The 23,887-nt window shown below is 46.1% G+C and overlaps 3 protein-coding genes across 3 annotated transcripts; 1 reads left to right on the forward strand and 2 right to left on the reverse strand.

Annotated features, from left to right (window-relative positions):
• Positions 1 to 92: 92 nt before the first annotated feature.
• On the reverse strand, positions 93 to 3,547 carry sde2 (SDE2 telomere maintenance homolog (S. pombe)). Its single transcript, XM_070986683.1, has 8 exons — positions 3,416 to 3,547; positions 2,194 to 2,314; positions 1,944 to 2,055; positions 1,674 to 1,843; positions 1,421 to 1,544; positions 1,128 to 1,271; positions 714 to 975; positions 93 to 500 (listed from the first exon to the last, which is right to left on the reverse strand). The coding sequence occupies exons 1-8, from the start codon at positions 3,515 to 3,517 to the stop codon at positions 276 to 278; spliced, it is 1,260 nt and encodes a 419-aa protein (XP_070842784.1). The 5' UTR covers positions 3,518 to 3,547; the 3' UTR covers positions 93 to 275.
• A 521-nt stretch (positions 3,548 to 4,068) lies between these two features.
• On the forward strand, positions 4,069 to 6,238 carry mrps28 (mitochondrial ribosomal protein S28). Its single transcript, XM_070991264.1, has one exon. It carries the CDS (start codon positions 4,076 to 4,078, stop codon positions 4,679 to 4,681), a length of 606 nt encoding a protein of 201 aa, XP_070847365.1. The 5' UTR covers positions 4,069 to 4,075; the 3' UTR covers positions 4,682 to 6,238.
• Positions 5,093 to 23,259, reverse strand: capn1b (calpain 1, (mu/I) large subunit b). The gene is made up of 22 exons (XM_070991277.1): positions 23,080 to 23,259; positions 21,377 to 21,406; positions 20,374 to 20,614; positions 18,581 to 18,650; positions 13,770 to 13,888; positions 13,440 to 13,573; positions 12,996 to 13,164; positions 12,753 to 12,836; positions 12,581 to 12,666; positions 12,327 to 12,401; positions 11,964 to 12,124; positions 11,288 to 11,475; positions 10,807 to 11,018; positions 10,671 to 10,710; positions 10,404 to 10,469; positions 10,238 to 10,295; positions 9,519 to 9,583; positions 9,052 to 9,120; positions 8,371 to 8,449; positions 8,173 to 8,286; positions 8,000 to 8,058; positions 5,093 to 6,708 (listed from the first exon to the last, which is right to left on the reverse strand). The coding sequence occupies exons 3-22, from the start codon at positions 20,611 to 20,613 to the stop codon at positions 6,682 to 6,684; spliced, it is 2,115 nt and encodes a 704-aa protein (XP_070847378.1). The 5' UTR covers position 20,614; positions 21,377 to 21,406; positions 23,080 to 23,259; the 3' UTR covers positions 5,093 to 6,681.
• Between the last annotated feature and the right edge of the window lie 628 nt (positions 23,260 to 23,887).

A 23,887-nucleotide genomic window follows, 5' to 3' on the forward strand; every position in this document is an offset into this window, starting at 1 on the left:
ATCGCTCATAAAACTTGAGTCACATTTGTTCTCTGCCATCACACTGGGAAGAAACCAGTAACACCAGAGCAGACAAACACCTCGATGTGTTTGACGTTTTATTGAAAAAGTTTCAATCAAAAACAAAAGTTTGTAAAGTCAACAAGAGTCGAGACTGAAGATAAAACAGAGAAAAAGAAACACAAGACTGAAGATAGTAGAAGAAGAAACACGAGAACGTTCCAGATTGCTCAGACGCTTCATGCGTCTCTAAGGTCGTGCTCGCTCTGACCTCTTCACTTCCTCTTGGTCTTGCCCGGTTTAGCGAGCAGCACCGGGTCGATCTGATCTGGCGTCAGTCCTCTGACGGAGAAGAGTCTGGCGGCACGCTCTGTCAGCGTTCCCCCACACTTTAAACCTCGAGACATCAGTTCCTCCTTCAGGGCGTCCAGACCCAGAGACTCGAGCTGGTCTACAGACGACATGGTGGACAGGTCCACTCCACACCGAGGCAGCTGCCGCTGAGGGGGCGAGAGACAACACTTCAGGTCAGTAACCTGCAGACTCTCATCACATCTGCTTCACCTTCAAGACACCTGAGATCGTTAGACGTCTCATTTATGAGATGAACACTTTGACGATCAGTGAATCTGTGAAATGTTGTCTCGATCAATTATTACTAACATGAACAAACGTCTCAAACTTCATTGAGGCATCAAACACAAACGACCAACCTGCTGAGACGAGCTGCCAGATGCCTCCAAGGGTTCACAAGATCCTGTAGGCTTCTGGTCCTCTGAGGGTCTGACAGTCTGCTCTCTGGTGGTCTCTGGAGGGTTCTGGTCCTCTGAGGGTCTGACAGACTGCTCTCTGGTGGTCTCTGGAGGGTTCTGGTCCTCTGAGGGTCTGACAGTCTGCTCTCTGGTGGTCTCTGGAGGGTTCTGGTCCTCTGAGGGTCTGATGGTTGGATCTGACGAGCAGCTGCAGTCAGGCGAGCTGGAGGAGACGTTTTTACCAGAAATCATTAAAATGAATGAAAAATGTGTCTGTTGATGTTTCAGGTAGAGGATCTGAACCTGGACTCTGGACCAGGTCTGACATGGACCAGGTCTGTCGTGGAACTGGTCTGACATGGAGCTGGTCTCTACCTGCTGCTCTGCTCAGGCTCCGTCTCCTCGGACGGGGTCGTCATGGTAACGGCAGCAGCTCCATGGCTGGAGGAGGATGTGGACGGAGACTCTTCTTCCTCCTCATCTTCATCGTCTGAGCTCAGCATCTCGTCCACGCCCGTCCTGTAACCATGACATATTTAACATCATCACCTTCGTTGTGTTTCGATGTTCGTCTCCATCAGTGACTCTGATCGTCCTGTCGCTGCCATTGAACCACCACAGAATAAGAGACAGCGCAATGACACCATCAAAGAGCTTCATCAACTCACCAGAAAAGTGCTGTTGCCGTCTTCTTCTTCTTCTTGTGTGGCTGCTCGCTCTGATCTGAGTTCGGCCTCTTTGTTGCTGAGGCGTCGTCCGCCTTCACCTGTCCACCGCAGGACGCCTGCAGACCTGAGACACAGCGAGCTGCGTTAGTTCATCAATCACAGCTGCACCATTCACACTGAAGAGCGTCAGGAGACGCGAGGAGTCACATGACCTGCAGCAGCGTGTCTGTGTGTGTGCGCACGCTCAGAGCACCTTTGATCACCGAGTCCTCAAGTCTCTCTGACAAGTCGTGACACTGCTGCTGGTACTCTGGGTCGGTGAACTGGTGTTTGGGTTCAGACAGTTTCCTCTGCAGACGCTCCAGACGGCGCTGCTCCTTCTCCGCCTCGCGCTCCGCCTGCTTCTTCAGCCACTCCGCCATCCTACACACACCACAGAAGAGGAGTTAATTTGTCGGCTGCTTTCACCTTTGAGGTCCACTGTCACGGTTCAGTTGGTTCTCAGTTCTGAGGAAACTCTCACTCTTTCTCGTGGTTGACGTCTCGGAGGCGGCGTCCACTCAGGTCTCTGCATGCCTCGCGGTTGGTCGTCTTCTCGATCTGAGCGCCCAGAGCTCGCAGCATGGAGCCGAACCCTGAAGCACACACATTTGTGTTTAACACCACAGAAGAAGACACACACAGCCCAACATGTCCAGACAAACTCACAACTCATCATTTTTCATCTGTGTCCTCACAGACTTCAGATTTTCTGTCTATTTCCTGGAACACACCTCCTTTCCCCCCACAGAGGCGGGGCTCCAGGTGATAGACAGCTCCATGCTGCAGAGGGTCCTCCAGACCTGACAGTCGACCATTTGTGACGATGTAGAAATCCTCTGAAGAAGAAACTCCCTGCAGACACACACACAGTTTTTTGGATGTGTTTTGAAGAAGAAGAAGAAGAAGAAAGAGAACAACAACAACAACAACAACAACAACAACAGGCAGTCAGACAATCAGCTCTTTTCCTCTACAACATGTAAACCAGCCGTCCTCCTGTCTGGCGTCCCCACAGACCCGTCACATGACCTCAGGTGCTCCTTCATGGAAGTCACCTGATCTGATGGTTAAGCGTCATTTCTGCTGATCGAAGACGACACTGATGAAAAATCAATGTTAGAGCTTCTCCTTCAACTCCAGACAAAGTCAAAGCAGAAAACTGGTCTGTGCTGATCTGACACTTCTCACTGAATCTCCGCTCGAACGCTGTCATCACTTGTGTTTCATAAGCTTTTCTCTGCCTGCCTGCCCACACACAGTAGTTTTCATGTGTGGATCCATCTTTAAATGCTCCATGTTAACATATTCGTCCTCCTCTCTGTGCTGCACTGATCTAATCCAGGTGTTTACAGGTTCTCACACCTTTTTCCTGTTAGAGAATGTCATTGGCTGAACCAGCGTTCCTCCACCTGCTGCTCATCTGTCCATTCTACCTGTGCGTGTGTGTGTGTCCCTGTTTACACACTGAACTGCACCTCGTCTCACTTCGCACCCAGAATCGATCGATCGAGTGTCGATATAATCACAGCTCGTGAACACGTGACAGAGTCTCTGCTTCGTGTAAAAGAACATGAAGAACCATTAAAGCCGCTTGTGCTCGTTTTGTTTAAGCAGCGATACGAGCGACACTGAAGCGATTCAAAGGAAAGCAGCTTCCAAACAACACCTGGACTAACGTTAACTCTCACCTGAACAATTAGACAAATTAACAGAAAGACACGTGTTCAATCCCAGTAACATTTATTTCTTGTTTTATCTGAAAAAATAAAAAAAACAACGACAACAACTTTAACGAGTTCAGAAAACGTCTGGTCAGTTTGGCTACCGCGGCTAGCCTCTGTTTGAGTTTGATGGCTAGCTAACTTTAGCACATCGGCTAACAGGCCGGAACCCGATCAAATAAAAACACTGGACTCCTTCTGTTTTCCCGCCACGTTCGGTGTGAATACTCACCTGTTGTTGGCTGAACCGGTTCAAAAGGTCTCTGACCACAGATTCACCTGGAAACACCCAGTTAGAAAACCTGAAACTCGGACCACAAACAAACACCTCCATCTTTACTTCCTCTGCCACAACCGAGCAGTGCGCACGTCAGCTCTTCTTCTTCGCTCAACTGTTGCAGGACCCACCACCACAGCGCCACCTGTACAAGTACAAGGTGGTACAAACGTTCCAAGCACAAACGTCCGTTCTAACAGAACAATTTGTCCAAAATATGAAGACATCACAGAGAATCTCTGATCCTCTGAAAAAAAGAGCAGCATTGCATCTGAACCGACTTTCATTTATTAATAACTTATGATCATTTAAAACTGCTCACTAATGATTTCTTGACATGTCTGACTACAGACATGAAATCCAGACAAGGGATTTTCATCAATAGTCGTTTTATTGACGGGTTTTAAGGATGTATAAAGCTTCAATAAATGATTTATTATCCATTAATCAGGTGACTCGTTACAACCTATAAACCCTTCTGAGACTCACATTTCAGAAAGCTCAGGCTCCTGAAGAAATGACGCTGCACCTGCGGCCGCCAGGTGTCGCTGTGAGCACGTTTCCGTACAGGAAGTCAATACAGGAAGCGATGCTCGCTTTGCATTGTGGGACAACATGGCGGCCTTGTGTAAGGTTGTTTCTAGCTTCAGGTGTGGACTCCGGTTAACCTCCTCCAGGTTAATCTCACACTCCTTCAGTTCGGACTCAGGCGGTGGCTCCGGCAGCGACCAATCCGCCGCGAACAGACCCAGATCCGGCTTTGCGGCCGCCTTCGACCTGCAGTCGGAGCTCCAGCGGGAGGCCGAGAGCGCCGCGGCTGGCAGCAGTGACTCCTCCTCCGTCAAAGAGGAGGACTTCGCCTCGCTGCTCCGCCGGTCCCCGCTGATTCAGATGGGACCAGCCAAAGATAAGGTGGTGGTCGGGACAATCTTCCATGTGGTCAAGGACGACCTCTACATCGACTTCGGTGGAAAGTTCCACTGCGTGTGTCAGCGGCCGCCCGACGGAGAGAAGCTGCGGCGGGGCAGCAGAGTCCGTCTGCGGCTGCAGGACCTGGAGCTGACTTCCCGCTTCCTGGGAGCCAACACCGACACCACGCTGCTGGAGGCCCAGGGCTCACTGCTCGGCCCGCTGGAGGGAAAGGAGGGACGGGAGAACCAGAACAAGGACTCAGCGGGCAGACGAGCAGACCCCGGTGCAGTAAAACCAGAGGTTTTGTGAAGGGAGGCTGGCAGCTGCCGGACTCTGGAGGAGGACTGCTGACGGGTTTGAGACTGTCGTTAAAGGTCACGTTGAATCAAAAACTCTTGAGAAATGTTTTGTCTGGACTCAGACCTGAACTCTGTGAAGCTGCTGCTGATGTTGAAGTAACGTTCAGATAATAAACGTGCTGCAAACACGTGACTATTCTTCACAGTTAAATTTGAACTTTATATTTCACAGTTTTAAGTCATCATGACTCATTTTATTTTTTCCTTCAGTAAACCTTTTGGACTGTTCATTTAAATGTCCTTTAACCCTTTAAACACCAATGTGAACCTTACAATCATACAGACTGAAGAACTTCAGGCGTTATTGTTGCTTTAATTTTTGGAAAATTAAAAGTCCTGTAAACATTTATATTTAATATTTAATCTTATATTTGACATCGTTTATTAGATTATTTCTATTATCGTTGCTTATTTCACATTGAACACTTCCCCCGGACGTGCTGTAACTGCTGATGTGATAATAGTAAAGTGACCAAAAGTGGACACACAAAGACGAGTGGAGCAGAGACGGCATCGATGGAGCTTCCTGTCACATGTGTTTAGAGACCGGAAGCAGTAAATCAAAGCGATTCTGCAGAAAATGAGCTGTTTGATCAGCGTCTGCAGCTTTTTTAACTTCTGATGCGTTTTGTCTAGAGTCTGACCTCTGATCAGTGTGGACAGGTGAGTCGGTGCAGGTCACGTGATGATGCAGATGCAGAGAATCAAACACGCCCACTTGTTCTGGTTCCTTTAATACGTGGAAATATGAAGCCAATGTTTCCATCAGGATCTGCTACATCAGTGTTTGTTCGACCGAGCCAAACCTGAACGCCTCCACCTGCTGAGGCCTTCACTGTCCTTCAGACAGAGTGAAATACACCCAGAGCTCTGCCTCACAGGCTGGAACTCCCTCAGTGTGATGGAGACGACAGACAGCAGCTCAGTCTCATTAATGATTACATGAGTAGATACATGAAGCAGAGGTCATAATGTCGGAGCTGTAGCGCCCCCTATCTGCAGCAGGCCGAAGGCAGTCAGTGCATAAATAAAGCAGCAGGAGCGATTTCAGTGCACGTGGCTTCAGTCCTGTGATACTGTGATGAACTGCTGCAGTACTGTAGCAATGATGTAGTACTGTAGTAATGCTGTAGTACTGTAGTAGTGATGTAGTACTGTAAATACACAGTGTTTCCACTGCAGGATGTCACACTGTCACCTCTGACCTGCAGGTCACAGTATGGAAGCTCATTGCTGCCGGAACTTCAGGTTGAGGTTCAGCTGCTCCGCTGCTCGACAGCTGAGGCCAGAGAAGAAGAAACGTGACGTAAACAACGCACATTTAAAAGGTTTAGTGGAAAACTGCACAGAGCAGCTTCATGCTAATTCAAATGATCACTTCCTGTTGCTATTTTTCACAATAAAAGCTGTTTGTGTCGTCTCTCAGCCAGCCTGGATTTCACAGTTAGCCTTCAGGCTAACGTTCCACCTCTGAATCCCTTTTCTTTCTCCAGTCTGAAAACATCTGATAGATAGATAGATAGATAGATAGATAGATAGATAAATAAATAAATAAATAAATAAATAAATAAATGAATGAATGAATGAATGAATGAATGAAACGTCTTCCCACGTTCGTGTTTTCAACAGCTGACTACAACAGCCCCTCACTACTAAAAAATGATGATTTCACTTCCAAGAAGCTTCAGACAGAAAACTCTGATTATCATGTTTGATTAAAGAGTTAGTGCCGAATTATTGGGTCATTGTCTGGATGTTTTCTGGCAGCAGTGATTCTCCACACTGACGAGGAAGAAGGCAGCACAGTACAGAGGTACTACTGCAGTAATGCTGTACTAGTACTGCAGTAGTTATAGACAGTGTGATAGACAGTGTCAGGTTGGTAGTTTGGTTTCCTGTTGTTCTTCCTGTTGGAGGCACTTTGACTGAACTTCTTCCTCTTCTTCTTCTTTAGCCACACATGGTCACATACAGCCACTGAGGAGGAGGAGAAGGAGGAAGAACACAGATAAGAACATGTTCAAGTTTAGTCAAAGTAGAAATACTTTTACTGGTCACAGTTTATCATCACCCGTCATTCAAAGGTCTTTGTTTACATTAATAATTTGTGCTGAAAGTAACTAAGTACATTTACTCGAGTATCTTTGAGATCTTCCATTTTCAACTTCTTTGTACTTTAACTCAGATTGACTTTAAAAGAAGTGATAACTGATGATGCGCTGAAACAGACTGAAGTCATTAACATCAGCTGCAGCGTTAAAGTGATGAACACATGAACGCATCAGTAATCGATCAGTCCAATGACGTCATTCATAGAACTCTGAAATGAAGCATCATGGGTATTTTTACTTTAAGTACTTTTGGTATTGTTTTATACTAATACTTTTGTACTTCTACTTGATTAAAATTTTGAATGCAGGACTTTTACTTGTAACGGAGTATTTATATGCTGTGGTACTTCTTGGACTGAAAGTCCTCTGGCTGGGTGACCATCCAGACCAGAATGGACCGCCATCTGCTGCAACCACAGAAGTCAAACCCCTGTTAACAAGGCTTGATTCAGACCGACTGACCCGACTTCAAACTTCGAGCTAGAAGTTTTATTATGTTTTATGTTGTTTTACTGTGTAAAGGGTTGCGTTTTGTCCAAAACAATTTTACTGCATTTCATTGTCTCTGTGTTGCACTCGGACGATGACAATAAAGTTGAATCTAATCTAATCTAATATTTTGTTGGTCAGCCGGGTTGAACTTGGTGTTAGCATGTTGCTAGGCTAACGTGGCTTCCTCCACAGACTGGGAGAGATGCTGGACTAATTCTGTAAAACTGAGGGACAGTCAGGAGAAACTGTGGACGTTAAGACTCATCAGAAGCCAGTTCAATAAGGACAGTAGTGGGTTTGACACTGCAGCTAGCTCAGCTAGCATTATCTTTGTTCAAATGTGTTTGAAAGACTTGCTGTGAAGGTAATGACAAAGCGACATGTGAAAACGACTGACTCCGATTGGTGTAGGCTGGAGCAGCCTGGGACAAAGCCTGCAGACACTACAGAGGGCTTAAAAATTAAAGGCAATGTTCTTCAGGTCAAAACAGACAAAATAATCTGTTTTTTTTTTCCATGAAAATTAATTCAAATCAAGCGTGACGTGGTGAAAAGCTCTTTTACATGAAGAGTGAACATGGTTTTAATTGGGATGAACTCGTTAATAACAGTGTTTCTGTCCGTCCACCGCTCTTCAAGTTGTGAAGCTACTTTCACTTTCGTACCTCGATGATGTTCATCTCAACGCTTCCTGTCCCGTCTCGGTCCAGCTCATGAAAGGTCTCTGAGAAGATCACAGAGGAGAAACTTTTCAAAGCCTTTTAATTTCAGGACACCATCAAAGTGTCTAACAGTAAAACTGTGAAGCATCTCACGCTCCGTTCAGGTGTGAACGTACTGAACATGGCCTCCAGTTTGACCAGACAGCAGGTGAAGTTGTCGAAGTCAATGACCTCGTTGTCGGCGTATCGAGCCACCAGCATCTGATACAGCTTGTTGTTCAATTTGTACCCTAAGGACAGCAGATGTCAGAGGTCAGTCCAGTGAACCTGAGCAGGGTCGTTAAAGCCGACTTGTCAGGATCAAAGAGATTTACCTCCATTTTCCAACGCCAGCCGCAACTCGTACGAGCTCATGCATCCCGATTTATCCAGATCAAACTCTCTGAAGATCCCCTGCAGAGGCCAAAAGACACTCAGCATCAATGTTAGCGGACACACAAACTCACCTGGGTGATGTCACCATCGTACAGGTTTATGCTCACCTGCGCCGGGTCGTACCGACTGTAAGAGAGTTCAGACGCAGCCCAGTTTGAACCGAGTCTCTGACTTAGGGTGGAGTTCATGTTCTTCAGTGGAGGACGAGGAGCGAATGATACTGGCTGTTTAGTACCACTACACAAACTACTGCTGTACCAGTGCGCAAACTACTGCTGTACCCGTACGCAAACTACTGCAGTACCAGTATGCAAACTGCTGCTGTACCCATACGCAAACTACTGCTGTACCCGTACGCAAACTACTGCAGTACCAGTATGCAAACTGCTGCTGTACTAGTAAGAGTTGCTGTTATTCTCTCTTTATGTACTTGGTTCTATTTTTTAAGAACGTTCTTTTTAGTTTAATTCTCATCTTTATTCTTCTTTATTGTTGATATTTTTGTGTATGTTTAACCTGCTGCAACAAAAGAATTGGGATCAATAAAGTAAAGTCTAGGTTTAAGTCTAAGTCTAAGCTGTTTCTCTCCTCTTCTCCGCCGAGGACTGATGAGGACTCACCAGCCACTTCCTGATCTTGTTCCAGAGAATCTGAAACTCCAGCAGACCGAGCCGAGCGCTGCCGTCTTTCTGAGCGCCAGTCAAGGTCAACAGGTGAAGAAGACGTGATGAAGATGCAAGGAAGACAAGCAAAACAAACACTTTTACTACAAACAGAACAAACAGTTCCAGCTGCAGTCATCACTCACATGCTGCTTTAAAACAGTCAGTCACCTCAAACGAACCCAGAGCTGCTGATCAGTTCATTCATTCATCGAGTGCTCATGTTTCAGCCCATCAGCCATCGATCAATGATCACGATCAATCAGTTTGGTACCGACCTGCCTGCTGAGGGTTTGACAGATCTCACCATAAGTTTTTACATTTAACTACCAGGAAGTTTGGCTTCAGTTTGGCCTTTTCACTTTTTTACTTCCTGCTGGACAAAAATAACCAGCAGAGCCAGCAGAGCCAGTGAGTCAGGATACGTCCATGAGGCTGACCATGGCTCGGCAGGACTCCATGCTGAAGCCGTCAGTCTGCAGATCTCTGTCTGTAAACAACCACAGAAGAAGAAGTCTTGTAACACAGTGAGTCTGATTGATTGATTGATTGATTGATTGATTGATTGATTGATTGATTGATTGATTGATTGATTTGCGTTTCAGATTCTCCTCATTTTCAAGCAGAATTGTCTGATTTGGTCTTAAATGATGAGATTCTTCATCTTTGTGAGCTCCTGTTGCTGAAGATCATGGATGAAGACACCAGGTGTTGTTGTTGTTGTTTACAAGTCTGACATCTGCTCACGTTAAAATTCACGATGTTTAAAATCTTTTCAGTAATTACAGGAAGATTTTCAGATTCCTCAAACACGCGTTTACTGACAGCAGTTGATCAGGAGTCATTTGAATTCATCTTCATCATCAGAAACTCTTGACTGACTGTTTGTGTTCCATTTTTATGTCAGACTCATTTAAACGAGTTACTGTGATCATTTTGATGTCGTGACTGAATTATTTTTAATGAATCAAAGTATCTGTGAGCGGCAGTGTTGATGCTGGGACGTTCTTCTTCTACTGTTCAGGCTCCTCAGAGGACGAACGCGACATGACAGACGTCCGATCATCTGGAGAGTGTTCGCACCACAACAGACTTTCCTCTTTTCTTATGGACTAAACAAAACAAATAAAAGAAGAAGACGTACGTTTGGACACGACTCGGTTGAGGATGGTCCTGAGCTCTCGCACTGAGATCTCCATGTCCTGATGAGAAAACATTTTCAGAGTTTTAACTGTTGACTGAGGCTGAAAACCTCTCAGCTCCTCTGATGGTCGACACATTCAGTGAAAACATGCAGCCCTTAAACTCACGTCTCCGGACAGCTGAGCAAACATGGACCTGAAGGAATCATCGATGTCGCTCTCTGAGATCTCCTCCTGCAGAGAAGAAGAAGAACAGAAAGCTCCTGAGGTCAAAGGTCGTCACAAAGCAAAGCCAGGAAACCATGAGATTACAAAGAAGCTTCAGTTCCTCTGCTCATTAAAATATATGAGAATATATTCAACCAATCAGATGAAACGAATTACTAATAAACAAACAAATCTTCATTCAAACTGTGACAAAAGGGAGAATTTTACCTCTTCATCAAAGTTTGCCACCACATCGTCGTCCATCTCACTGCAGAGATTCACACAGTCAAGTGTCATGTGACTGACATAGCTCGACCAAATAAACAACTTGAACTAACATTTGTCGTGGATCGGACGGACTCACTCGGTCTCCGACTGCTTCTCGGTGAACACCCTTAGGACGAAGTCCGCCTCCTTGGAGGGTTCGAAGGTCGATGGGACAATCAGGTACTCGCCCGGCGGGAGGCGGAGTCTGGCGCTCACCTCTCGCAGGTTGATGAAGGTCTCTGAGCGAGCGCAGGAGGAGTGACGCAGGAAGAAATCTTTCTTCATGTGGACGCTCGGACAGCCTCGGTACTGCCGGACAGACGGATGCAGGCATTAGTGTCTACCAGCTGACGGTTAAAGGCAACACTTTGATATGATGGAGGTTCAATTTGCTCCTAAGCAGAAAGCAGAGTGACTCACCTGGTCAGGTATCTGTGGATGAGAAAATACACAAAGAAAAACAGTCAGTCACCTGACACACAACACTTCACTTTCTGCAGTGCACGGAGGTTCTTATTGCTGCAGGATGTAGACATGTGTTGCAGAAGAAAGAGACTGGGCTGTGTTTACGTCATGACATCTCTTTGACCTCTGACCTCATAGATGGCGAAGCCGATGGTGTGCATGTCCTGGCCTTGGCGGCGGAAGCGGCGGCGGTCCTTCTGCATCAGAGCCACCAGGAAGCTGCACGTGGCGTCGTCGTCCTCGGGGTCGTCATCCTCCTCCAGCAGGGAGATCTTATACTGAGGGTTGATCCAGAACGTGTCTGCAGGGAGGCGGTAAGACCAAAGCATCATGGGATATGTAGTGGGTTCAGGTGAAGGGTAAAAGCAGAAACTTCCATTAAAATAAAGGTCATCTCAGTCTTTTCTCTTGTCTTTAATTGATTCATACTTTCTACTCTGATTTCAATCTGTGAGCTTAGATTGCATTTCTTGTCCATTACTTCATTGATCTCATACTCGGTATTGGATGGCGTCTGCATCCACTAAAAGCCTCTGGGTAAAACTTAAACTTTGGTTCCACATCTCGCAAACTCCCTCCCTGGACCTGGACCTGGACCATCCTCAGACGGCTTGTCCTGGTCTTTGGGTGCACGTCTCAGTTTAAATGAGTCTGTGCTGTTTGTGGTTTATATTCTGGTTTATGTGTGTTAATATTTTTATGATCTCAGTGGGGGATTAACAAGGTAAATAAAGATTTAACAATGACAAAAAAAGATGAACGTGATGACTGTCCCCCCCCCAGCCTCACTGGGATGGTTCCTGCAGCCCCCCGCAGTGCTTCCTCTCCTCCATCCACCCACAAACATTGTGGTGTTCCAAAAAGTGGTGGAGTCCTGACTGAGAGCGTCTGGGGTCAGATTACAGATCTCCAGCCTGGAGAACTGACGCAGAAACTCCTGGAAAGACATCCTGAGAGACAGACGACAGACAGACAGACAGACAGACAGACAGACAGACAGACAGACAGACAGACGACAGACAGACAGACAGACAGACAGACAGACAGACAGACAGACAGACAGACAGACAGACAGACAGACAGACAGACAGACAGTTTATCGTCCTCGTCCTCTAGTAAACGCTCACATTTATCTTCATAGCAGAAACCTACCAGAACTCTCCGTCCTCCATCTTACAGAGCAGCTCGTCTTTCTCTGCAGAGTCGATGGAGCTCCACTCTGAAGAACTGACCCCAACACAGGTCAGATTATCCACAGGTTAGATTATTCGCACGTCAGAAACTCCACAGGTTATATTATTCACAGGTCAGATTATTCACAGGTCAGATTATCCACAGGTCAGATTATTCACATGTTCATCTCCTCATATTCGTTCTAAAGTGTGTTTTAAAGGTGAAGCACTGACTTGTCGCTCCAGGCTCCGGTCCACTCCACCTGACCCCAGGGGTTTCTTATCCGGATCAGACGCTCTTGCCGACTGCGGTACTCCACCTGCAGACACACAAAGACCGGATCCTGATCCTGATGCAGCTAGTCCTCACTTCTATGCTCGACGTGACGGTGACAGCTGAGCTCACCTGTCTGAGTCCGGTAACAGAGTAGGCGTGGCCTTTCACCAGCTTCTTGAAGGTCACCGCCTCCATGTCAAAGGCGCTGGTGATCTGAGGACAAAGCAGACAAGCAGCTGACATTGATGCAACCTCTGACATTTGACTTGAGGGAAATGTTTCAGGGGTCTCTGGGGAGAATTTCTTGATATTGAGGTTGAGGTTTAGGTGTGTGCGTGTGTGTGTGTGTGTGCGTGTGTGTGTGCGACTGACGTCTATGGAGCAGCCCAGCAGTGATCCCCTCTCCAGAGCTTTGCCGATGATACGATAAAGATCTCCGGGAGCTTTCTTCAGCTCGTACATCTCCGACACGCCGCCTGTAAAGTCCTCGAAACCTTCAGTGGTGCTGCCACCAGACAGCGCCTCATACGAGCCGTTCAACCTCAAAACACACAAAAAACACAAACCAAAATCACTGAAGTTTCTTACTTGAACTGTGGAAAAGTCCAGGAAACATTCAGAGTTTCATGAGAGACTTGAGTTGTTGTGGTTTCTGAGACTCAAGTTTAACATAGTTCAGAAGTTCAAGAAGAAACAAGTGTCAAAGCATCTGAACTGTCTAAACACACTGATCTGTGAAGAGGTCAAAGGTCAGAGGGAATCTCAGGTTCAAAGTGGAGTTGTTCCCTCAGCATGTTGGCGGGTGGATGGTCTTACTTGGCGTAGGCCTTCTCCAACAGGGCACTCCAGAACTCGCTGCCTTCAGCTGAATGGACGAACATCAGTTCTCCGTCTTTGACCGGCAGACGGTCGTCGATCACCACGTCCACCCACTCACCGAACTGCCAGAACTACAGAGAGAGAGACAGAAGAAGAAACTCTGAAAGTGAGCCAGTTAGAAACAAGGATTCCATCCAAAGATTGAAAGAGGCAACAAGTGAAATCTGACTTTTAGTGCCTCAAGTGACAAAAACTGAACTGCTTCAGTTCCACATCAATGCTTCTTGAAGATGTGGTGGGCGTGTCTCTGAGCAGGTAAAGCCTCACCTGGAAGTGGAAGATGCCAGCGTATTCACGGTTGAAGCTCTGACCGTGAGGAACCACACGATGCAGCAGCCTTTCGTTCAGAGTCAGAGAGCCAATAGCAGCCAGCAGCCAGCAGTCACCTGGAAAACCAGCACAGGTGAAAGAGACGATCTTCACACCTTTCAGCACTCCAAACTTCACTTCATCATGCATGATCCTGTATGATCTGATGTGATCTTGTGTGATCTGGTGAATCCAGCTGCTTCACACAGCAACATTTTACCTGCAGAACAAAGTATTTGAACTTGTTTTTCATGTTTTAAAGCTCCACGGACTTGATGATGAACTTTGAGTCTTTTCTAGTTTTTCTCGATTATCTCAACATCACAACAGGATTATCTTTGTTTCTTCACACATCAAACTGTTTTTTTGACGGCTCTTTGCTGATTGTAAACAAACACATTATTTGACACAGTGACATCACAGTTGACATCATGAGGTGATGGAGATCATGGATCTGATGGGAGGAACAGACTTCGTCCTCTGACATGTTTCCAGAAAACGTTTGCTAATGTGCAGACTGACTCCATTAGCCTGAATGGACACTCCGATGGTCTGTGGGGACGGACTAATGCTAGGCTAAATGCTAACATCAACAACAGCATCAGCTATTTTCACATTAAGCTGCTAATGCTTCCTGCTAATGGAGCTTTGGGCTAATGGAGCTTCCGTCCATCAGACATCCATTCACTGTTCAATAAAGCTGAGGTCACCACTGATGGGCTGAGCGCTGCCTTCAGGTGCTCCCGCTGAGAAGGGAAACTTAAAGCTCCAACACATGAGGATACTTTGGACAACAGCGTCCTTCCAGCTTTGTGTTTGTCCGTTTTCACCTTCAAAAAGTCTCTAACATCATCAATTATCTATATTTTTAAAACTTTTTGTGAAGTTATGGTTGAAATATAGTTTCTTAAAAACACATTTCCCAGCAAGAAGGGAAATTAAATTTATCTAAATGTAATTAAGAAGCTTCTTAAAAGTAAAGCATCATCTTTGTCTTTAGTTTCAGGTCTCAGATTTTTATTTGTTGGATTGTTTCTTATTTAGAATTGAGACACTTTTGCAGAACAATATTCCACATGAAGTCCTTCATACGAGATTCATCTGTTCGTACCAACACGTCAGATCTGTCCCCTGTGAGGCTGTCATCAGGACAAACGGACCGAGCCGTCCGCTGGACAGAAGGAGGATTCACTAATAAGAATGTCAGCAGGCCTCATCCAACAACGTCAGAGGAGACAGTGGACATGGACGAAGCCGCAAACAGCTGACCGTCCACAGTGTTCCCAGGGACACTGGTCTAAGACGGGACCCCCAAGCTCACTGAGGCAGGATCCCACCAGGTGATAGACAGAGCCACAGAGGATCATCATCCAGCCAGTTATTCACTGCACATGATCAATAATCAATAATCAGAATCTGTGCGGTGGCTGGTCGTGAGCTCATGTGGCAGCTGATGAAGTCACCTGACAAACGTCTGTTTCTTTCCTATCAACACGTTTGATCACCTGTTCATCTCTTACAGCACCAGAACGAGTCAGCTGTCATAAAAACGACCTGGACTGAGCAGCAAACATTAGCCAGAGACAGAGCAGGGCGGGGCTTCCTGGAATGCAGGCGTTCTGATGTGATGACATCAGCATCCAGCAGTGACACACAGAGAGGCGGAGTCATACTGATCATTCTTGTCCAATCCGTGCCCACAGTCACAGATTATACAACTACACACACACACACACACACACACACACACACACACACACACACACACACACACACACACACACACACACACACACACACACACACACACACACACACACACACACAGGCAGGACTCCACCCTGCTGCTCAGAGCTGGTTGGAGATCAGCCTGACTGCTCGCCTTTGTTCTGAGGCTCTCTCTCTTTCTCACACACACACACACACACACACACACACACACACACACACACACACACACACACACACACACACACACACACACACACACACACACACACACACACACACACACACACACACACAGACTAAACAAACTGGTCTGTTGCTCCGGCTCTGTCCTTGAGGAGGTGGTGTTAGCCAAGCTGACATCAGTCATGGATAACCCCTCCCCTCCCCCCACCCCCATGAGGTGGTGGGGGCTCTAAGGAGCTCCTTCACCCCAACAGCTGTCAGACTGTCAGATATCATCTCAAAGCTGATGTATTTATATACTCTCCTTCTTCTATAGTTGATTTTATCTCGTGTCTTTTTTATTATTATTAAAAAATTATTATTATTTTTGCCTTTTCTTCTCCTTCTGTTGTTCACCTCAACATTTTATTCTGCTGCTGTAACTGTTGAATCTCCCTGGTGTGGGATAAATAGTCTTATCTTATCTTATCTTATCTTATCTTATCTTATCTTATCTTATCTTACCTTATCGACTTAGATTCATTTATTAAAGACTTACCCGTACCTTAACTTAAGTCTTCACCCGAAAATCTTACGATTTTCATTATGTGTTTTGTCCCCATCAGGACAGCGAGTCCCCACAATGTGACTGTAGAAACAGATTTATGTCCGTAGAACAGCAGTCATACGCACACACACACACACACACACACACACACACACACACACACACACACACACACACACACACACACACACACACACACACACACACACACACACACACACACACACACACACACACACACACACACACACACACACACATGCACCACACCAGGACCCTCACCTGTGCACAGACACCTTGCTGTGGGTCTTCTTCGGTGCTTCTTTATGAACGAACATGTTTGTTTGCTGCGTGTCTCTTCCGGTTCTTACTCTGACCCAATAAAGCTGAGTCTCTCGCAGTGCATGCTGGGAGCTCTGGCCTGTCATACAAAGGCTGTACTTGTAACCAGTAGTGTGTATTTCACACTGCGTACTGTTTTCTGTCATAGTACACAGTGAGAGAGCAGGCCGAGTGGTTTCTGGTTCTGAAGTGCAGAAACAAACAATAACACAGATGATGTCAAACCACCACTGTTCACGATCTTCTGGTTTACCTGAGACATGGGTAACACCTGTCTGACAGGAAGGAAGGAGATTCACCTACGTCTGGTCTCATGACCTCACTGCAGGTGAGACGTCAGCTGGAACTTGTCCTCCTGCTGTTTGAAGCGCAACATTAACAACCAGCAGGTCACTTCCTGTCACTCTGATGCACTTCAGATTATTGACTACAAAAAGGAAACAAACAAAAGGCCGAGAGGACGGCGAGGTCAGGACACAGCAGGGACACGGTGCAACAGGGAGCCCCGAGACAGGCAAGATCCAGGACAAATAACAGTCCAGAAACCCTGGAAAGGCCGGGGAAGGCCTGGAACACTTAACCCACAAGGTACAAATACACTGGTGTGGGCGAAAAATACAGACTTAAAGACACTTTGAGGGGAAGACTAACGAGGGACAGATGAAACCAATTTACAATCACAAAGGTGGGAAAGCACAAAGACAGGAAGTGAAGTGCCTGAACCAGGCAGAGCGGAACGTATTTCTCACTAAAACAGGAAACAGACAGCAAACAAACCCCAGGACCGGACATGTCCTGGAGCTCTGCAGCTGATCCTGGATCAGCGGGACACTCTAATCAAACAGCAGGACCTGCCTGAGAGACAACAGCTCACATCAACACAAGGACACAAACTGTTTCCTGAAGGAGGTAACACAGTTTATCCCCGCCGCTGTGGGGGACCTGAACGCCTCACGACGTTTCTGCAGCTCATCCACCTGTCGATGTTTGACCACGTCAGGTATGAACGTCACCTCACTGTGAAGTCCGTATCCTCAGAGTACGAACACGCAGCCGCCGTTCGCCTCGTCGCCTGTCGGAGGCGGTGCATCTTCTTCAACGTCCAATGAAAAGCCACATGATTCGTCAACTCCCATGATTCCACACTACCTGGTCTTAAAACAGTATGAAGCGTCAGTGACTCAGATGGAGCTCTGTGGAGTCTGATGGATGACCTCGAGCGATGTCACTTGAGTCGTCAGAAAGAAGCGATCTGACCTCTGAAGCTAGTTAAACTATGCTAGCTGCTGCTGTCACACATCACACACAGCTGTCAGAGGGACCGCTGCATTGGGGGTAATGGGGGGTGCCAGGTTTTAACCAGGAAGAAGGACGCGTGATATCTGTGGTTATGATCTCAACCTTTTTAAAAACTGTCCATCATGAGTTCAGCAATGTTATTAATCTGATGGCTGATTCTCATTCGTCAGGAAGCCCATCACCTTTTCTACAGCAACTGATCGATCGATCAATTGATTGATGAGGTGGATAAACCGTCACCTGCATTTGATCAAACACCTCAGTGGTGTCAAGAGGAGTGAAAGCAGAGCAACACTTTAACAAACAGCTGATTTCATGGCCACACATCTCATCTGTCAAAACGTCAGACTGTCCACACACGCGTGCTGCATCGTGTCTCATGAAGTGTTTGCATTGTTTACATAGATGTCATGGGACACACAAGACTTCATTGTGCTATTCGTCACATACACACACACACACACACACACACACACACACACACACACACACACACACACACACACACACACACACACACACACACACACACACCCTCTCTCTGTTGATGGGGTGAACTCCCTGTTTACTCTCTGACTCATGCAGTCAGCTGGTCCCTTAGCACCGGTCGTCAGGGAAGTTCCCTTTTAACCACAGACTGTGTGTGAGGCCAGCTGATGGGACTCACCCAGCGCTCCCTGACAGATGTCCGTCCTGGTGGCTCCACCCACGATGAACTGAGGGTTCTCCGTCAGCTCCTGAAACAGCCAATCAGAAACACTGTCTGTTTTTCTCTTCACACTGCATCAGAAGACGTTAGCTCAGGTGGTTTGTCAGCAGGTGGAGCCGCAACACTTAGAGACAGACGGACATCGTCTGAGTCAAAGATCACACGTCTTCTTCTTGGAGTCTAATAAGCAGTCTAATATCAGAGGACACGTCCAAAATACCTGTTTCATGTTTTTACGATTTCTGCAGTATTGCAGTGATCCAGTGACAGCAGTTAGTACATCCATGAGGACACGGCTAACAGGAAACTGCTAACAGGAAACTGCTAACAGGAGCTACTAACAGGAGCTGCACTGTCGCCTCACAGGTAGAAGGTCCTGGTTCAATTCCCACTGTGGGCGCCCGGGGCGTGTCCTCCACCGTGCCTTCAGTGCCTGCTGCTCGAGGAAAGGGGCCTTTCTGTGTGGAGTTTGCATGTTCTCCCCGTGTTCACCTGGGGTATCCTCCATAAAAAAAAAAAAAAAAACACTAAAAACATGCAAGAAGATCACCACCTAACCAATGGTGACAAAAGGAACTGGGTCCCCGGGCACCACTGTCGGCTGGCAGCCCACCGCTCCTGGTCCGCCGTGGAGGAAGGACTGACCAAGGATGGGTCAAATGTGGAGAAATAATTTCACATAAGCATGGCAGGTGTGCATGTAGCATGCATTGTTGTGTGTGATAAATAAAGTACATCTCTTCTTCTTCTTCTTCTTCTTCTTCTTCTTCTTCTTCTTCTTCTTCTTCTTCTTCTTCTTCTCTAACAGGGCACTGCTAACAGGAGCTGCTAACAGGACTCTGCTAACAGGACACTGCTAACCCAGATCACGTCCACATTTCATTTGTTCTCTGCCAAAATCTCCAATCTAACAATTTTATACAACTTATGTGTCGGCTCTCTCAGTTCTAGTTTCTAGTTTAAAGACAGATGAAAGCTTTCACTCGCTAACTTTAACAAACACTTGTCAGATCACAGTTCATATATGAAAAGAGCCGTAGTGTGACCAGAAATAAAGCCTCTGATGTCTAAAATTACACTTGTACACTAACATGTTAACATGCTAAATGTCACATGACATCATGTGTGCTAACACTGATCTTTGGGGTGGGGTCTGCAAAGCCTTGTGGGGGCACTGCTATGGCTGTGGACTTTGTTTTTCATATCAAACAATCACTGTCTTCCTCTGAATACTCAGCCCCGTCTCATTTATCTGTCAGTTATCACATCCTGCCACAAACAGTTCAGGACCACACAGGAAGCAGCATCCGGTTCAGCCAATCACAGGCCTGAGATTCAGAATAATGAGTCTGCAGCAGTTTGGATGAACTGAATATTTGTGATAGTGTGACAGTCAGCTGGTCTGAGAGGCCGAAGACAAAGACATCTCTGTGTGAACACCACAGAAACCAAATGTTTCCTCTGATGTTTGATTCACTTGGTTATCATCAGCCCTTGTTTGGGATCAGGGATGAATTCTGAGACAACAGGCTCCTGAGCCCAGACATGCAAACCACCGCCCCCAAACACATGAACTAGACCTCCACAATGAAAGACTCTTTGTTGCTGATTTGACCCATTGACCACTATTGACCTGTTCGCTTTAGCCTCAGTCTATTAACATGATATCTTGATCTGGGATCTGTTAGCTTTAGCCTCAGTCTGTTAGCCTGACACCATGAACTGGGGTCTGTTAGCTTTAGCACCCTTACCGTTGGTCTTTTCCACTCCACCCCTCTGGTTTTGGCAGTGAACGGTCCGAGTTCCTTGAAGCCCAGTGAGGCTGGCTCTGCAGGGAACAGTGGGTCCTCAAACAAGGATCCATTCTGCAGACAGTCCTCCTTCAAGGCCTGGAAGTCCTGGTTCAGGTAGTGTATAGCCTGCTGGACCGAACCTAGACCTACAGCCTTCTGCCGGTCTTTCTGGATCTGCATGGACAGGCCTCCAAACATCCTGATCCACAACACATCAGAAAAGTGATCTGAATCAGCAACATATGATTGTGATTAGTCTGGTTCAGACATTCATGGTCCCCTCAGGATGAAGTGTGATAACTTTATTGATCCTCTGACTTTTCATTTAGCGCCACCATCAGGTCAACATTTGAATGTGTCTTTTATGACCAAAAACCTGCACAACTGATGACATTCAGCTTCAGCTGTACTTTGTGTTTACTGCTAACTAGCTAATGCCAACATACTAACAGGTTAATGTAAGATGGTGAACATGATAAATATTATACCTGCTAAACATTAGCATGTTGTCACTGTGAGCATGCTAGCATGCATTAGCGTCAAGCTGGGACATTGGGGAAAGAAAAGACTTAGCAAGACGCCATGTTGGCCAATCACACACATGCAAGAACGCCTTCCTGGTAGGTGATTCTATAACATGAACAAACCGGATCAGAGGACGTGTCACCTGGACCTGAACCAACACCAGCACAGACCCCCACGCTGCTTCACTGCAGCTCCACCACCTTCAGTCCTGATCTACCATGAACCCTCTGAAGATGTACAAATGACCATAATGAACACAAAGCTTTGATTAGATATTTCCAGGATGTTCTCTGAGTCCACGGCTGGTTTGATGCCAGCGGAGACGTTTAACCCCATGTGGGGGTCTGTGTGGGTGAAGAGGAGATGAGTCCAGATGACCAGATTACAGACAGTTTAGATCAGATTAGAGAGACAAATAACAAACATGCACCTGTACCTGATCTCTGTCCAATGGGCTCGTTGGAAGCTGACAAGAAACAGAAGTCTGGTTAGTTCATCAAATCCTGGAGACAGATCAGACTCATGTCATTACAGCAACAAGTTACTCAAGTACTTCAAAGTTGTACTTGAGTAATGTTTGTTTTCCTCTGCTGCAGGAAGGAGTCCATGGATCAATGAACACTTCACTCACTTTAAATATTCATGTTTTTACAGGAAACGTTACAGATGAACGAATAAATTGATAAACTGAGAAGTTAATGTGCTGATCAGTTGATGGCGAGGTTATTGATGACAGCACAGTCTGATGGTCTGAGCTGAGCAGCAGCTTCCTGACAGCAGATCAGCTGACTCATCAAAGCTCGCTGTGTTTCTGGAGCTCCACCAAATACCACACTGGTACCGACTGGGATGTGAGCAGTGACTGGTTCTATTCAAGTTCCACTCTCTGTCTGTGAGAACAGCCACAACATCACCAAGACCAGTTTAAAGATACAGTCTGCTGTGAGTCGGTCAGTCCAGACAGAACCAGTACAGAGCTCCCAGGCCAGCCCTCAGACCCCCAGGGTACAGCGCTCCGAGGCCGGCCCTCAGACCCCCAGGCCCCAAGGTACCACAGGTTTACTCTGCTTTACGTATGAGCAGGTGAGCTGCGTCCATCTACGTCACCTGATTGACCACACATCCACCGCTCAGCTCCTCCATCCTCCATTGTGTGGCCCCGAGTCAAAATCTAGTCCTGAATTGTTTTAGTTCATATTTATCGATCACCCCTTTTTATCTTGAATCAAACTGTTCATCTTCATCATCAATACATCTGCCAAACAACTTCTTTAACAACGGATTGACTGTTGGTCATTCATCTGTCTTTGACTGTCTGAGCAGAAAAGATAGAAAGACAAACAACAAAGAAATATTCTAACTTAAAAATTACTTCAGAATCTAATCAGCTGTTTCCAGTGAACAAGGAGTTGATCAGTTCAATCAGTTTGGGTTCAGGTTTCATGGGTTCAGGGCATAGAAGCAGTTGGTTGGTTGATTGAAACAGAATAAAAACACCACAAATACAGAGACTGAAGAGAAACTTGGAACTTTTCTCTCTGCTAACGTTTTCTAAAATAGAAATAAATGAATAACTTGTTTCCAGGAGAGACTCGGGTGCTTCCTGCCAATCATCAGCCTGATATTAACACCTGGTACATATATATATATATATATATATATATATATATATATATATATATATATATATATATATATATATATATAAAATATTTTCAACCCTGTGCTGAGCCTGCCGCAATTGAAATTTCGTTCGGTGTTCACTTGCTGTTTACTCAATGACAATAAAATTTGTCTAAGTGGTCATGGAGCCATGAAACACAGCCTTTCCTGTCCTTTCCTTTCCTTTGTTCCTTGTCTGTCATCTTTTGTTTGCTCTCAGGTGTTTCCTGTATTTCTGATCAGTGATCATTCACTGCAGAAAGTGGTCAGATTCCGCTAACGAAAATCATTTAAAGATCGGTGCGTGACGCTGCAGGAGGACTTCTCTGATTGGTTAATGAACAAAATGATGTTTCTGCTGAATCAGACAAAAAGCAGAGAAAACAGGCGCTCCGGCTTTTACAGCAGATCACCATCACCACAGACTCACATCAGTCCCACAGACCTCAGACCAGTGAAACCAACACAAACACTTACCGGCGTGTCGCTCCTCCGCGCCTCAGTCCGCTGGAAGCTGTCGGTACTGTAGTACTGTGAGCTGTAGTGCTGCGAGCAGTACTGTATGTAGTAATACTCTGAGCTGCAGTACTGTGAGCAGCGGTACTGTGGATGCAGGTGATGCTGGTGTAGAATGTTTTGCTGCAGCGCCCAGCCCCGCCCGGCGAGAGGGGCGGGGCCACGTCGTCATCTTGGGCGAGTTAAAGACACAGCACAGTTTCATGATGTTTGTGGAAAAAAGAACAAAATCTAAGCAAACATCAGGAAACTGTGTGCTGTTTTATTTCCACTCTGCAGAAGACCGAACCGTTTTTGACCGAAACAAGGAACATTTAGTATTTATTAAAATACACTCAATGTAATTTGTATTTATCAATCGAATGTCGCTATTAATGGATTGACGCTGACACGTTTTAATTGTGCCTAAGGAACAGCGCACAGGAAATGACCTCAGTATTGTCTGAAGGGTTTTCTGATTGAGCTGATTAGTTCACAGAACCTCTTTGTGCTAAGCTAAGCTAATCATGTCCAGGACCCATGTCCTGGTCACACAAAGGTGAAACTATCTGAAACATATAACTCAGAAAGAGTCCACTAAATGTTGGATTGTTCCCATTTGTTACTCAGTAGCTAGCAAGCTAACACGGCAACTGGTTAGTGACAGCTCTCTAGCTAGCACATGTTAGCACTGAAGATTTGTAGTTTGGGGATTTAGAGAATTAAATCATTTTGAACAGTCAGAATAGAATTTGTACAGAACATATGACCACCCCTACTCCACCTCTGA

This window comes from Chaetodon trifascialis, chromosome 2, assembly GCF_039877785.1.
Source record: "Chaetodon trifascialis isolate fChaTrf1 chromosome 2, fChaTrf1.hap1, whole genome shotgun sequence".
NCBI lineage: Eukaryota > Metazoa > Chordata > Actinopteri > Chaetodontiformes > Chaetodontidae > Chaetodon > Chaetodon trifascialis.